The sequence below is a fragment of the Prionailurus bengalensis genome, chromosome D3 (genome assembly GCF_016509475.1).
Source record: "Prionailurus bengalensis isolate Pbe53 chromosome D3, Fcat_Pben_1.1_paternal_pri, whole genome shotgun sequence".
NCBI classification, from domain to species: Eukaryota; Metazoa; Chordata; class Mammalia; order Carnivora; family Felidae; genus Prionailurus; species Prionailurus bengalensis.
Genome location: NC_057356.1, coordinates 13,877,934 through 13,894,305, shown reverse-complemented (window position 1 = coordinate 13,894,305; position 16,372 = coordinate 13,877,934). Strand labels below are relative to the sequence as shown.

Here is a 16,372-nt window from a genome sequence, read left to right as displayed (position 1 = left end):
GGCGAGTGATGATGAGCATCTTTTCATGTGTCTGTTGGCTATTTGTATGTCTTCTTTGAAAAAATGTCTATTTGTGTCTTCTGCCTATTTTTAATTGGATTATTTGCTTTTGTAGTGTTGAGTTTTAATGAGTTTTTTTAATATATTTTGGATACTAACCCTTTATTGGATATGTCATTGGCAACTGTCTTTTCCCATTGTGTAGATTGTCTTTTGGTTTTGTTGACTGTTTCCTTCGCTGTGCAGAAACTTTTTATTTATTTACTTTTTATTTTATTTATTTTTTTGTTCTTTATTTATTTTTGAGAGAGAGACAGACAGACAGAGCACTCGCAGGGGTGGGCAGAGAGAGGGGAGACACAGAAACCGAAGCAGGCTCCAGTCTTGGAGCTGTCAGCACAGAACCTGACCCGGGGCTCAAACCCACAAACCCTGCAATCATGACCTGAGCCGAAGTCGGTCGCTTAACCGACTGAGCCACCCAAGCGCCTCAGAAACTTTTTATTTTGATGAAGTCCCATTTGTTTATTTTTGCTTTTGTTTCTCTTGCCTCTGGAGACCTATTTAGAAAGAAGATGCTACCTGTGCTCCCCTCTATGATTTTAATGGTTGCCTGTCTCGTGTTTAGGTCTTTCATCCATCTTGAATTTATTTTTATGAATGATGTAAGAAAGTGGTCCAGTTTCATTCTTTTGCGTGTAGCTGTCCAGTTTTCCCAACACCATTTGTTGAAGAGACTGTCGTTTCTCCGTTGGATATTCTTTCCTGCTTTGTCAAAGATTAATTGATCATATAGTTGTGGGTTCATTTCTGGGTTTTCTGTTCTGTTCACTGATCTATATGTCTATTTTTGTGTCAGTACCAGACTGTTTAGATCACTACAGCTTTGCAAGATAGCTTGAAGTCTGGAATTGTGATGCCTCCAGCTTTGCTTTTCTTTTTCAAGGTTGCTTTGGCTATTTGGGGTCTTTTGTGGTTCCATACAAATGTTAGGATTGTTTATTATAACTCTCTGAAAAATGCTGTTGGTATTTTGAGAGGGATTGCATTAAATGTGTAAATCGCTTTGGGTAGTTTACACGTTTTAACAATATTTATTCTTATCCATGAGTATGGAGTGTTTTTCCATTTTCTTGTGTCTTCAGTTTCTTACATCAGGGTTTTATATTTTTCAGTGTACAAATCTTTGGCCTCTTTGGTTAGGTTTATTCGTAGGTATCTTACAGTCTTTGGTGCAATTATAAATAGGATTGATTCCTTAATTTCTTTTTGCTGCTCCATTATTGTATAGAAATGCAGCAGATTTCTATATGTGGATTTTGTAACTTGCGACTGACTTTACTGAATTCGTGTATCAGTTCTGGCAATTTTTTGGTGGAGTCTTTTAGGGTTTCTACATAGAGTATCATGTCTTCTGCAGATAGTGAAAGTTTGACTTCCTCATTACCGATTCGGGTCCTTTTTATTTCTTTCGGTTGTCTGATTGCTGAGGCTAGGACTTCCAGTACTGTGTTAAATAGCAGTGGTGAAAGTAAACATCTGTCTTTTTCCTGACTGTAGAGGGAAAGCTGTCAGTTTTTCCCCATTGAGGAGGATATTAGCTGTGTGTTTTTCATATATGGCCTTTATGATGTTGAGGTATTTTCCTTGAAACCTACTTTGTTGGAGGCTTTTCTCATGAACGGGTGTTGTACTGTGTCAGAAACTTTTTCTGCATCCATTGAAATGTTTGTATGGTTCTTATCCTTTCTTTTATTAATGTGGTTTATCGTGTTGATTGATTTGTGAATGTTGAACCACCCTGGCACCCAGGAAGAAATCCCACTTGATCGTGGTGAATGATTCTTCTAATGAACTGTTGGATTTAATTTGCTAGTATCTTGTTGAGAATTTTTGAATCCATGTTCATCAGGGAGATTGGCCTGTCGTTTTCTTTTTGAGTGGTCTCTGTATCTGCTTTTGGTATCAGGGTAGTGCTGGCTTCATAGATTGAACTTGGGAGTTTTCCTTCTTTCTCTATTCTTTGGAATAGTTTGGGAAGAATAGGGATTAGCTCTTCTTTAAATGTTTGGTAAAATTCCCCTGTGAAGCCATCTGGTCCTGGACTTCTGTTTGTTGGGGGATTTTTTACTACTGATCCAATGTCTTTGCTGGTCATGGGTCTGTTCAAGTTTTCTGTTTCTTCCTGTTTTAGTTTTGGTAGTTAATATGCTTCTCGGAATGTATCCATCACTTCCAGGATGTCCGGTTTGTTGGCTTCTAGTTTTTCATAGTACTCTTTTAATTGTTTGTATTTCTGTTTGTCCTCTCTTACTTGTGATTTTATTTATGTGGGTCCTTACTCTTTTTTGAGAAGTCTGACTAGAGGTTTATCAATTTTATTAATTTTTTTCAAAGAACTGGCTCCCGGTTTCCTGAATCTGTTCTGTGGTTGTTGTAGTTTCTGTATCATTTATTTCTGCTCTAATCTTTATTATTTCCCTTCTTCTGCTGGCTTTAGTTTTATTTTTCTTTTTCTAGCTCCTTTAGGTACAAGTTTAGGTTGTTGATTTGAGATTTTTCTTACTTGACGTAGATGTGTATTGCTATATACTTCCCTCTTAGGACCACTTTTGCTGCATCCAGAGGTTTTAGACCATTGTGTTTTCATTTTCATTGGTTTCTGTGTATTTTTTTATTTCTTCTTTGATTTCCTGGTTGACCCATTCACGTTCGGTAGCATGTTGTTTAACCTCCTTGTATTTGTTTTATTTCTAAATTATTTCTTGTGGTCGACTTCAAGTTTCATAGCATTGTGGTCAGAAAAGATGCATGGTATGATCTCAATCATTTTGTATTTGTTGAGGCTCGATTTGTGACCTAATATGTGATCTGTTCTGGAGAATGTCACATGTGCACTTGAAAAGAATGCGTATTCTGCCATTTTAGGATGGAATGTTCTGAATATATCTGTTAAGTCCATCTAGATCAAAGAGTTCTTAAAGTCTTATTTTGCAGTCTTCCATAAAATCTCCCCTCCCTCCCTCCTCACCAGAGAGAGAGGGAGGGAGGATGGGGGAGGGGGAGACAGCAGGGTAGCTGAGTTCTTCACTCATGTGCACAGCAAATGCTCAGTTTCTTATCATCAGTGATGCCCCTTTTAGGTAAGGTTGGTGACTGATGTGCATTTTGAGACCAGGTCAACAAGTTCTGTTTTGTTCTCCTTTAAGCTTGGTGTCCTATTGGACATAAAGCTTTTTTTCAGCTGTAGTCTAGCTTTTGTGAAAGAAATAGTTCATCACATAGTCAGAACTATCTTCTCATTAAATGTGCCATTTAGAGGAAAAAGAAACAAAGTTATTTAATTATTTCCTGTGCTTTGAATGACCTTGTAATATCCTCTGGCGAGTGATGAGCGGTATAGTAGTACCTGAGCTTTAGTGTTGGGCTGGGTTCAGACCTCGGCTTCCTCTGAGCCTCAGTTTCTTCCTCTGTGAAAATGGAGCACATGTTTTTCAAGCATTTGGAGGATTGAGATGGCCCAGTGCTTTATACACCTAGTAGAATTTGTGAATCATACCTGGAAGAAAGGCGTAACTCATCTCTGTATTTCTACCCCCTAGTTTAAAAAATAAAACATGAATAGTTGGAGCCTCCTGGGTATTCCTCATCCCCTCCTTCTTCCTCTCCTCTGCAGAGATAACCACCAGTTACTTGCAAGTTTCTGTTATTTCCATGCAAATTTTTATAGTTCATTACATATGTATATTTCCTTAAATGGTATGCATGGGCGTCCTTTCTTTTCCAGATACCCTTTTCTACACGTATTGCGCGGCTTTGGGTAGCAGGTACCCACTTTTCCTTGATTGTAAATGGGGAATATGCTCTCTCAGTCCATTCTCTCTGCCTAGGTAACCCAACCGATTTCCCCAAATATCTCAAAAATAATCTTAAATGCCCATGTAACAATCCACCAAGGATCTCTGCATGATAGAAAGCATTTAAAACTGCAGTTGCCATATTATTTGCCACAGAAACGGATTGCTGGGCACAGTTGTGCATGGTAACAGTATCATTTTTTCTTCTCAGGCTACGGTGAATGTGCACTAACAGTGCAGATGAGCAATAAAATAATTTGTCTGTACGCCAGGCACCTGGCAGAAACAAACACCGAGCCCCTGGCTGCGTCCTCAGGGCAAAGGAGTCAGGAGGCCGGTGAGAATAGTGCGGGTGCACAGCCCATGAAGCAACGGCCGGGCTGCAAGCCCTCTCCTCACCTGGACCCACGTTCATGCCCTTGGTCTCTGATCCGTCCCTGCACCAAGACCCTGTTGTCTTACTGTAACTTTATCGTTTACTAGTACCTGGTAGGTCAGACCCCACCCCCCTCCCCATCGAGTTCTTCAGAATTTCCTTGGCTCTTCTTAGCCTTTTGCTCTTCTGTAGATTTAGAATCCATTTACCAGCCTCCTTCAGAAGTCCATAAGGATGTTAATCGGTACCAGAGTTTACTTTCGATTGGATTCATAGATTAATACGAGCAGTGTTTCAGTGTTTTGCTCCTGAGTCTGTCTGTGAATGGGATGCCTCCCTACACGTGTAAGTTGTCTTTAATATCCTTAAAAAGATTTTATTGTTTTCTTCATGAAGTTCTTTAACTCTTGCCAGACTTATTCGTTAAAGTACCTTAAATATTTATTGCTAATGTAAATGGTAATTTTTAAAATTATGTTTTCTAAGTATTGATGATGTATAGGGATATGACTGATATTTAGATATAAATCTGATAATCATCCCCTTTGCTGAATAAATTATTGGAGCTAATTGTCAACTCTTGTGGGTTTCCAGTGTAGATGGTCATATTGCCTGTGAATCGTGACCGTTTGGTTCTTTTCTTTCTAGCCTTTGTACATTTGTTTCTTATACTTATTCTGATGGCTGGGTGTTCTCACACAGAGTTGAGTAGAACCAGTGATAGTGGGTACCCTTGTCTTGGGTATGACTTCAGGTGGAATGCTTTCAAAATTTCATCATCAGGCATGACGTTTGGAGTATTTCCTTTCATTGAGATTATCAAAGCTGCCTTCTAAATTCCTACTTTGCTTAAGTTCTTTTTAATTATTATTATTATTCTTTTTTTAGAAAGAGGGTGAGAGTGAGCGAGGGGCAGAAAGAGAGGGAGAGAGAATCCCACTCAGCTCCCCCACACTGTCCGTGCAGAGCCTGAAGTAAGGCTTGAGCTCACCCAATGCAGGGCTCAAACTCATGACCCAAGACATAGAATCTGAGCCAAAGTTGGATTCTTAGCCAGCTGAGCCACCCAGCTGCCCCTGCTTAAGTTTTATTAAATAAGTAGGCATTCGATTTTTTTTTTTTCCAAAATCTCTTTTCTGTATCTACTGATAAAATCATACATTTTTCTTCATACGTGCTGAAATAGATTTTTTAACATTCAATTATCCTTTCATTCTTGGGGTACATCTGTCTTAATCATAGGATTTTTAAAAATTCATTGCTGTATTTGATTTGCTCCTATTTTATGTAGGATTTTTGTCTGTAATCGATTTGTGTGTATATGTGTAGTTCTTGTAGACTCATAAAAAGAGTTGAAGAGCATCTCTTATTTTTGGAACATTGTGTCTGTCTTGCTACAGGAAGTATATTAATATGACTCTAGGAAGAAATCTGACTGGGCTTTTTAAAGCAGCCCAAGTGAGGGGAGCCTGGGTGGCTCAGTCAGTTGGGTGTCTGACTTCAGCTCAGGTCATGATCTCATGGTTCATGGGTTTGGGCCCCACATCGGGCTCTGTGCTGACAGCTCAGATTCCATCTCCGGCTTCGGATTCCATCTCCGGCTCTCTCTGCCCCTTCCCCACTTGTGCTCTGTCTCTCTGTCTCTAAAGTAAATAAAAATTAAAATAAATAAATAAATAAATAAATAAAGCCGCCCAAGTGAAAATCTCCTGCGTGGTTTGCAATGGGCATAAGATCAAAGTGGAACAGCTGCTCAAGGAAAAAAAAAAAATACAACTGTCCCTGAAACAAAGACCTTCAGGAGTCCTCAGAGAATGTTCTTGGTAATGGTGATGAGGACTGGCTTCATGTGACCTCCTCCCACCGCTCCGCTCAGCTCAGGCCACCACCCTTTTTGAGAGCACGGTTCACGGGAGGGGTGGCAGGGTCAAGTGCGGGGGCTCAGCTCTCTGGTCTGGAGCCAGGTTCCCAGGCTGAGCCCTGAGTGCCCACCGGAGTGTGTCTGCAGGGTCGGGGGCAGGACACTTGGCAGGGCTGGGTTCTGTAACTTTCCTCACAGCCCCAGGGGCCTAGGGTCCACAGACGTTAACTGTGCTAATCTGCAGAATCATAAAGTGCCTCGGGCCTTCCCACCCAACTTCCGATAGAGCGTTTTGTAGACTAAGGTCAATAAATTCTCTTCTGTTCTCTTTTAAACTTGGTTTGATCTGGCTTAATCTCCTCGCAAAACTATATTTGATGGCACGCATCGGTGCCGTTTCCTAAACATCTGTGTCCTGAAGTCTTAACACAGCAGGGAATGTCTAAAGGGTCAGATTTTGAACTTTAGACAAGGCCTTACTATTTTAAGTGAAAATGCTGCTGTGTTAATAATATTCAGTCTCTAATTTGAGCTACTTGTGGGGAGGGGGGAGGGGATGTTAGACATTGCCTTGTGCAGCTCTGACTTGAGATTTGGCTAACTGCCTGTGCTGTCTGGATAGGGCGACCCTGGACATCTTTGACTACATCTACATAGACGCTTTTGGGAAAGGGAAACAGCTGACAGTGAAAGAGTGTGAATACCTGATCGGCCAGCACGTGACGGCAGCACTGTACGGGGTGGTCAACGTGAAGAAGGTGTTACAGCGAATGGTGGGAAACCTTTTAAGCCTGGGAAAGCGGTAAGGTTTTCGTGGTTTTCCAACACTTCTGCAGAGTGCATGTCTTTGGAGGCTCGGATTGCCTTACAGAGGATTTTATTTGATGGGCCTCCCGTCAGGCGGCAAAGCTGTGGATGCCGGGAGGCACAGTTGGGCTGTCTGCGGCTGTCTACCCACCACAGAGAGAAACGCATCCTTGTGACATAATGCTGTCCTGGCTTAAGATGTACTGAGTGACTTTGACACTTTTGCAATGGACTTGTGTGCAAGTTTTCTGTAATATTTTCAATATTTTCTTTAGTAACCAGAATATTTGAGACTGGTAAAGGTTACTTTTCAGGGCAGTATGTTCTTTGGTCCAAGTGCCTTGTCGTCGTCCTTTGGTTTATACATTTCTATCACTTAGGTGAGAAAGCAAACAAAAGTATGAAACCATTCTGCCTCTGAGTCCAAGGGAATATGTCTTACAGGGAAAATAGAAGATTGTATGTTGTAGTCGTAGTTCCCTGCCTAACGGTGGAATTCTTTGTTCTTTTAAAATAGGCTGTATTTTTTAGAGCAATTTTAGGTTCACAACAAAATGGAGTGGAAAGTACAGAGAGTTCTCCTAGTACCCCCTCCCCCGCACCTCCCCAACATCCCCCGTCAGAGTGGGACACTGGTTACAGCTGACGAACCCCCACAGACACGTCATCCTCAGACTCTACAGTTCACACCGGCTTCCCTCTTGGTGGCGTACGTTCTGTGGGTTTGGATGAGCGCACCATGACGAACCAACCGTCGTGGTATTGTGCGGAACAGTCTTACTGCCCTAAAAGTCCTCTGTGCTCCACCTAGGCAGAAGTTATTTTTGATTATGTGCCGTGTTATTGAGGTGACTATACAGTGAAAGTGCTTACAGTTTTCATGCCCATCACCAAAGTGGGGTACAAAAGTTAAGGTTTCTTCTGGGGCTTTTTTAATATTGTTACTGAGATCGTTGTAACTATATGCTGAACAGAGAGGAGGTATCGGAATCCGGAAAGGTGTGTGGCCTTTGTGTCCATTACTCATAAAACCTGGGTCTTGAAAAAGAGGGTCTCAGCTGAGAAGCAAGCAGAAAGTGAGGCCGTGATTGATTTCCCCCACCAGGGAAGGCATCGACCAGTCTTACCAACTCCTGCGAGACTCCCTGGATCTGTACCTGGCGATGTACCCGGACCAGGTGCAGCTTCTCCTCCTGCAAGCCAGGCTCTATTTCCACCTGGGCATCTGGCCAGAGAAGGTAATTATTTTACTTTGATGCTTTGCACTTGCGTTAGAGAGGAACTCTAGCTTGAAAGGCGGCTCTTGGAAGTTTATCCTCCTATCAGCCTGGAGGATAAACGTGAATTTATTCACTCTCCCCTCTCGGCCTGTCAATTAAATGTTTTTTGTCTCCTTTAAATCTAAAACACTTGGCTACACTGCCAGGGGTTGCCCGTTCTCTTTGTGGTCCATGCCTTAAACACCTGGAAGCACAAGGCCTCAGCTCTGCAACCCACCTGTTGGTGCCCACACGTGTTCCCCCCCGGGTCACCCTGACTCAGCAAGGGGAAGCAGAACTTTAAGCGTTCACCCTCCAGCAGTGCTGGTGGTGCTCACACTGACCATGTGAGCACCCCTGTTTAACAAAGGAAAAGTAGATCTTGGCTGTGTTCCGGTCCAGCTGCTGGGTTTCACGGACTGGTTCCGTCTTGGAAAACTGTGGATTCTGATACAGTCCCACTTGGGCTCCTCCTTTTTCTAATGTCCCCTGTGGCCAGCAGCAAGCCCTTTCGGAGGACCGCGGCATCTGCGATCAGAAACGCTCCTCAGCAAGCTGTGGGTGCAGCAGGTGTCTGAGTGCGAGGGTGTGTTACAGCGTGGGAGCAGCTGCGCCTTTCCATCACGCGCTGGCTTTTCCAGGGGAAGATGTTAATAATCCATTATGTCTGTTTAGAGCAGCCTGGCGAGAGAATTTTGTTCCGAGTGCTCACAGGGACATCAGCATAAAATCATCCGTTCGTGTTGTTAGAGAGGGGTAAATAGTATGACCCCACATTGCTTAGGTTTAAACTATCTCATTTATTCCCCACTTCAAAGATGTGGAATCGTTCTGAGAAAGGACCCATCGGTAGGAACATCCCTGAGCTCCTATCTTAAGAGGTCATCTGTAGTCCAAGTAGCAGATGTCCTCCCGGAACATCCTGTGGTCTGCCAGAACCAGACCCTCTACCAAAGTTACCACCTACTTCCCAGAACCCTCTTATCCACAGCTCAGTCGTTTATTTTTTTCCCTCACTTTATTTTTGATGCTGGGCTATACATAACTGATTCTTGTCACTTCTTTCTTCAATTAAGGAATGTCATGATAATTTGTAGAATGCTGAAACCCTCTCAAAGCATGACTTTTTAGATGTAAATTCTGTATTAAATTACACATCAGCCTTAGAAGGGGTAAGGTTAACATCTGCCCTGGGGGAAAGTCTGCAGGAGCTCTGGCATCCTTACCTTTCTTTGATGATGGACTCCGTTCAGTGCTCATGCTGTGCACTGGGGAAATACCTCAGTACCCTCCGTGGATGACCGAGAGTGCCATCCTGCCAAGCAAAGGTCACTAGAACAAGATCCCGGTTGCTTACGTGCAGAACATTTTTCCTCATGACGACCATTCGTTTGCTTCTGGGGTTGAGCACCTTAGACGGCCCCTCATGCGGGGATCAGGAATGCAAAGTCGCTCCCCTCCATGAGAGTGCACTTGAGCTAGGCGGGCGCCACCAGAGAGAGTGGGAACACGGGGGCTTCTGATGAGGAAATTTCCAGGGGACACTGAAGCCATGAGGAAAGGCTCCTCTCCAGAGAAGGTGTTTGAGGTGGACCTTGAAGGGTGGGAAACCATTCAGAGGGCAGGATAGGCAGCTGTTCCCGTGGGCAGGGGCAGCCTGTGCCTGGCACGGAGGTGGACGGGCCCGGCACTGTGGGCCCACCCAACAAGGCTTTGTATGCCCGTACTCATATATGGGCATGGAAACGTGAGCAGCTGTGTGCATATTTTTCAGATCAGTTTCTGGAAGGCTTGGAATTAGTGTGGCCTTGTTAGTTCCCAAACTGGGAAGACTGGAAAGTCAGCTTGTTTTCAGTTGAAGTAAATCAGAAAGAGCGAAGAAACACAAGCCCTCTGGGTCACTGTCGTCATAGTCCAGGGTCCTTGTGGCTGTGACGGGAAGAGACAGTGGAGGGTGGTCACGTTTTGAAAAGTCACTGGCACCAGACGCCTCCTTCCAACCCTGTGGGGTGGATGCCGGGTTTTTGTCATTCTGTAAATAGTGAAACTGAGGCAGCGGGAAGTCAGGTAACCCGCTGAGGCCACCCGCGCTGGCATCAACGGTGTTAGGAATTGCGCACAGGCAGTTCGGTGCCCGAGCCCACCCGCACGCCTCACCCCTGTGGGCCAGCGGGCTACGGGGGGGATGGTGAAGCCGGCACCCGGGCCCGTTCTGCTTCCTGCTGCCAGACCTCCCTCCTCAGTTTGACCCATAGCCCTCCCTCCCTTCCCTCACCCTCCTCTACGTCTCACTGGAAAAGATACCCTTCTGGTTTTCCAAGGCAACTCTCTGTGCTCCAGATCCCACTCTGTTTTCCTTTATTTCTCCTATGTCTACAACTCCCTGTTTCTGCTGTCTGCCGTTGGCGTTCTGCTGACTCGGATCGATCTTTCTCATCTTTGGGGAAAAAACAAAACGCGCTCCCATGACATCCCTGCGGCCGCCTCCTTATCTCTCTCCTCCCCTGCGGGGCTCCAGCCCCAGATGGCCGCATGCCTGGCCTCCCACCTGCGCCCCAGAACATGGGGATCATTTCCCCCCTCCACACGCCGCTCTTGCCAAGGAAGCCAATGACCCCTTTTGACAGAAACCGTTCTTTTTGTTGACGAATCCACAGATACTTGTCTTTCCTTATCTTTCTGGATCACTGAGGGCCATTCACTGCTCAAAACACTCTGTTCCTTTGAGTCTGGTCCATGGTTCTCAGCCTCTTGCTAGTTCCGTGTCCTAAGTTTCTTCCCCGCAGGGTAGTTTCTAGACTTCGGTGAACACCTTTCCCCGAGGTGAGGTCACCTGGCCTTGCTTCAGTTACCGTCCGCAGGCTGACCGCTCCCGACGGACGCTCTGCCTGGACCCTGGGCTCCAGACCCGCGTGCCCAGGTGTCTGCTGCACGTGTACCCGTGGCCCCATCTCCTAGACCGCCGCCCAGGCCTCCTGCCTGCTCTCCCCCCTCCACTCTTACCCCTCAGAACCTGTTCCCTACACTGGGGCCGGAGCAATCTCTGAAGATGTCGGCCCTGCCCCTTCAGTGCTCAGAGCCCTCCGAGTGACTGCCTCGGTGTCGTGAAGATCAGGCTCATTCTCTTTGTCATGGCTAGTAAGATTCTCGGCGGTCTGGCCCTGCCAGCCTCAGCTGCCTCGGTGCTCACGGTTGCCCCTTTTGGACGCTGTGCTGCCTGGCCGCGCCCTCCACTCGCCCGTGTTCTCTCGCCTCAGTGCTTGGTGCGCGCCCCGGCGCTGCCCCAAACGCCTTTCCTTAGGCCTCGGTCCCATTGGCTGCGCCTCTGAAACCCCTTCCCCAGCCCATCCGCGGCAGTCCAGGTCCCTTGCTCTGCCAGCCGTGTGCTCGCGCTGCCGCAGAACGTCTTCTGAGGACACTGTGGCTGCGTGTGTACTGTGCCTTCGCCAGGGACCGGGCTCCCTGAGGGCGAGGACCGCATCTGTGTGGTTCTTCAGGGTAGCGGCCCCCCTGGCTCTCCGCCCAAGGCCCGAGACGCAGGAGGTGCTCAAAAAAATGGTTTGGACGAGTGATTAAGATCTTTGTTAGATAATGAGGGAGAGGATATCCAGATTTTCCAACAAGGGAGACTGTTTGGGCGCGTTAAAAGTGGGTATTTGGATGGGGCGCCTGGGTGGCTCAGTCGGTTAAACATCCAACTCTTGATCTCTGCTCAGGTCTTGATCTCCGGGTCATGAGTTCGAGCCCCATGTTGGGCTCTGTACTGGGTGGGTATTGGGGCGCCTGGGTGGCTTATTTGGTTGGGCATCCAACTCTTGATTTCGGCTCAGGTCATGATCTCACAGTGGTTCGTGAGTTCGAGCCCTGCACCGAGCTCTGTGCTGATAGTGCTGAACCTGCCTGGGATTCTCTCTCTGCCCCTCGCCCCCTACCCCTCAAAAAAAACAGGTGTTTGGAGAACAGACTTGTTTCAGGGGCAGGAGAAAGTGTTCAGTTTGGGGTTTGTTGGATTGGACACGACCGGGGCCATTGAGTGCAGCTGTCTGAGGACATCTGGCAGGGGCTCCCCGTATCAGCGTCTGGTGGCTGAAGCCCCAAAAGCAGAAGAGCCCCCAGCCAAGTGGAGGTCTGCAGCATGGAGCCAGGCACTTCACAGAGAGCCACAGGGAAACCGGTAGCCGGGACAGAACAGGGTCAGCACACTCTGCTGCCTGGATTTGTGGATATGTTTTATCAAAGGCACATTTCGAAAGGGGCCCATCTGCTTGCTTTTTTATCGCTGGCTACTCTCCAGCCACAGGGGGCAGAGGAGAGTAGTTGGGTCCGACACCATGTGGGCCACAAGGCCGCAGTTACTCTCTGGCTCCTTACGGTAAAGGTTGCCAATCATGAGTGACAGACCCCTGTGTTCCAAGATTCCTACCCCCAAAATTGTGGGCTCTTGGGATTGTCAGCCTAGACATGTGTTTGGAGACATCATAACACCTGCCACCCCTGCCGCTGTCATCAGTACTGTCCTTCAGGAGCACACCAGGCCCCTGTCATGGTATCTTTTCTGTTTCTGCCCTCTCCCTTCAGCCTGTCATCTGCACATCTGGGGACAGGGAGTGGTAATTACCCCTGAACCTTGTCTCTTCCTGATGCTACAAGGGAGTTTAAGCCTTCCCCTGTGCTTACAAGACTCCCAAGATAGGTCTGTTGCACTTATCTGCAGGGGAGGGGCTGCTAGTTAGGGAGGGAAGCTGTATTTATAGAATGTAGCAGAAGTGTGGTCAGAAGTAACTATAATTGGGGCGCCTGGGTGGCTCAGTCGGTTAAGCGTCCAACTTCGGCTCAGGTCATGATCTCATGGTTCGTGGGTTTGAGCCCCGTGTCGGGCTCTGTGCTGACAGCTCAGAGCCTAGAGCCTGTTTCAGATTCCATGTCTCCCTCTCTCTTGTGACCCTCCCCTGTTCATGCTCGCTCTCTCTCTCTCTCTCTCTCTCAAAATAAGTAAACATTTAAAAAAAAGTAACTATAGTCATCCCTTGCACAGACGGAGTGGGGTTGGGGGGGAAGGTGTAGGGGTGCTGACCCCTGACACAGTCAAAACTCCATGTATAACTTTTGACTCAAAACTTAACTGATGGCCTGCTGTTGATTAGAAGCCTCTCGGATAACAACTAGCTAGTTAACATATTGTGCATGTTTTATGTGTAACATACTATATTCTCATAATAAAGTAAGCTAGAGGAAAGCAAATGTTATGAGAAAATTACAAGAAAGAGAAAATACATTTACGGTCCCGTACTGGAAAAAATCCTCATATAGGTGGACCCATGCAGTTCAAACCCGTGTTGTTCAAGGGTCGGCTGTAGTTGGAGCTGCATATGGGAACAGGAGGAAAGCCACACGCAAGCGCCGGAAATAGAACTCACCGTTCAGATCCGATGGTTTTAGCTTCAGAGGATGAATATGATTAGTGTCCCCCAAAGTAAAGCACAGTACAAATTAAAGCAAAGGTGGGGTGGTGGATGGAAATTGGCTCTCAGTTGATACTGGTTGAAGCTGAGTTTGAGGTGCTTAGGGTTATACCATTCTGTCCATTTGTGTGTGTGTGTGTGTGTGTGTGTGTGTGTGTGTGTGTGTGTTTTAAGCAACCTTACTGATTTTTTTTTTTTTTAATTATTTTGAGAGAGAAAGGGCACTCGCACAGGAGGGGCAGAGAGTGAGGGAGAGAGAGAATCGCAGGCAACACTCGGCACTCACTATCAGCCCAGAGCCTAGCATGGAGTTTGAGCTCGTGAACTGTGAGATCATGGCCTGAGCAGAAATCAAGAGTCAGATGCTTAACCGACTGAGCCATCCAGGCACCCCAGTTTTTATGGGTTTGAAAGTTTTCCTAACAATGAATTAAAATGCTCCTGCTCTTGCTCTGGTAAGAAGGTGGTTGCGACCTTAGGTTTGGAGTCAGCTCGCCCCCCCGCCCCGGTCCACATTCTCCCTCCACACTTTCATACTCTGGGACCTCCAGCAAGTTCCTTAACTTGATGATGCCTGATTCCTCTTTGGAAATCAGCATTGACTATACTTCACGTTGGGAGGATGAAATGAAATAAATGTGATGGGCTTGGCACGAATCAGTGATCAGTGGAGAAGCAGCATTCACAAAATACTGAGATCCTGCAAATACCAATCTGGAGGTTAGGAGTGGGTTTCATAATAACATCTTACACTGCAAAAAACTAGGTTTTGGTGTTTTCTTTATGTTTGTGTATTTGAGGGAGAGAGTGCACGTGTTTGCATGGGAGGAGCAGGGGAGTGGGGAGAGAGAATCCCAAGCAGCCTCCACACTCAGCGCGGAGCCAGACTCAGGGCTCGATCTCATGAACTGTGAGATCCTGACCTGAGCCGAAGTCAAGAGTCGGGTGCTTAACCGCCTGAGCCACCCAGGTGCCCTGCAAAAAGCTAATTTTCACAGCACTTTTGGTGGGTCAGAATACATCAGGAAATAGGACAGTTACTAGTCATCATCTGATAACGTGAATAAACTAACTTAAAGGTAAAAACCATTTGCTGGATCTGGGACTAGAATATAGGTCACTCTGTCTGCTTACCTACTCTGTCTTAGGGCTCAGTAAATAGGAAAAGATCCTGTTTCCAAAAGAAGAACATGTCAGAGACCCTCTGCTAAATGGCGTCATAGGTGCTAAGTGATTTTGTGTGTGTGCACGCGCGTGTGTGTGTAAAACTTTATTTGAGTTTGCAGGTTTCCTTAGCAGCACTGTGTACGGTAGGGAAACATAACCTTGGAGTCAGCTCTGCCGCGAGCAGCTTAGTCATTTAAATTCCACATAGATGTGGTTTCTCCTTGTCCACTTGAGTGCGTGCGGAATTGCACTGCGAGTTAAAATAGCTGAAAATGATCGGTACGTGTTCAGAACCTTGAGACCCACGGCTTCATCAGCTAAGCTCACGGGCATCACTCCGTGGCTTCTGTGTAGCCCCTTCCCCCTGGGTAGTCGAGGCAGCTCTGTCACACGTCCCCTTGATCTGGATGGAAGCAGCTGAGCAGTTACTTTTCTTCCCAGTTGGTCAGCGATGTATTAAAACCCTCTCCTTTCTGTGTATAAAGAATGGAATCGCCACACTGACCAGCAAGAGTGTTACCACCTTCTGTTGGAGTTCCCCAATCCAGACACGTCTGTGCGTGGCAGGCTCTTGCCTCCTCACCCCTCGCTTGTTCTGGCCCACCGTGTTTCTAAATAATTCCCACGTTCCCGCTGGTCGAATCTGCTGTGGAACCAGTGCCCGGCGTTAGAGGGGAGACCACCAGCTCCCAGACGTGGGGGGCATCAGCACGGCCCCCAGCTTGCCGTCTTTTGCCAGATCAGGTAGCTCTAAATCCTGTGCCGCAAAAAAGAAAAGGCCTAAATGAAAATATTATCTCCTAGTCTTTCTGTCTTGTCTTGAAGGTGCTTGACATCCTCCAGCACATTCAAACCCTAGACCCCGGGCAGCACGGGGCGGTGGGCTATCTGGTGCAGCACACGTTAGAGCACATCGAGCGCAAGAAGGAGGAGGTGGGTGTGGAGGTGAAGCTGCGCTCCCACGAGAAGCACAGAGACGTCTGCTACTCCATTGGGCTCATTATGAAGCATAAGAGGTGAGTGCCCGTGGCGGCCATCCCCACGCGGCTGCCGAGGACACGCGTGCCTGCCAGCACGCGTCTCGGGAGCCGCCGCGACGGACTGGCCACCGCGGGAGCCGCCCGAGGCCGAGCTGGTCTGAACCGCATCTACCCTTTTCGTTTTGTAAGAAGAGTCTCGCTGTCCTCGCTCAGGGTCTTCTAATGGGAGAGCTGTAAGCTGGGGGGGTTTCTGCTCATTTCTTCGTTGTCCTGACGCTTCGTTTATCTCCATCCCTGTGAATCCGAGTTGCAGGTAGGGCTTGCCCGTCTGTAGGGCAAGCTCATGGTCGATTGACTAGGCAAAACTCAACCGCGTCCACAGCAACAGTGCCGGTTACGATTTACGTGCCACCGGCAGGCTGGGAGCGGAGGGTCCTGTTCTCCCCTACGTGTTATTGCCAGACTTTTTAAAATGCACTTACAGAGTAAATGGCGACTGGTATTTCATTGTGGTTTTCGTTTGCATTTCCCCGGTTGACTACGCGGATGGGCTCGTGAACCTGGAAAAGAAGCTCATTCAAGTTTCCTTTTATTAAGCGCATC

The 16,372-nt window shown here is 46.9% G+C and overlaps 1 protein-coding gene across 3 annotated transcripts in view; it reads left to right on the top strand.

Annotated features, from left to right (window-relative positions):
• Positions 1-16,372, top strand: part of FBXO21 (F-box protein 21) — a 54,618-nt gene that overhangs the window by 17,344 nt on the left and 20,902 nt on the right. For 2 of the 3 annotated variants that reach the window (XM_043557702.1, XM_043557703.1), the window contains exons 8-10: positions 6,717-6,896; positions 8,007-8,139; positions 15,594-15,805. In XM_043557702.1, the coding sequence (XP_043413637.1) occupies positions 6,717-6,896; positions 8,007-8,139; positions 15,594-15,805 (525 nt within the window). The remainder of the gene's footprint in view (positions 1-6,716; positions 6,897-8,006; positions 8,140-15,593; positions 15,806-16,372) is intronic. The other variant, XM_043557704.1, reaches the window with a different exon arrangement.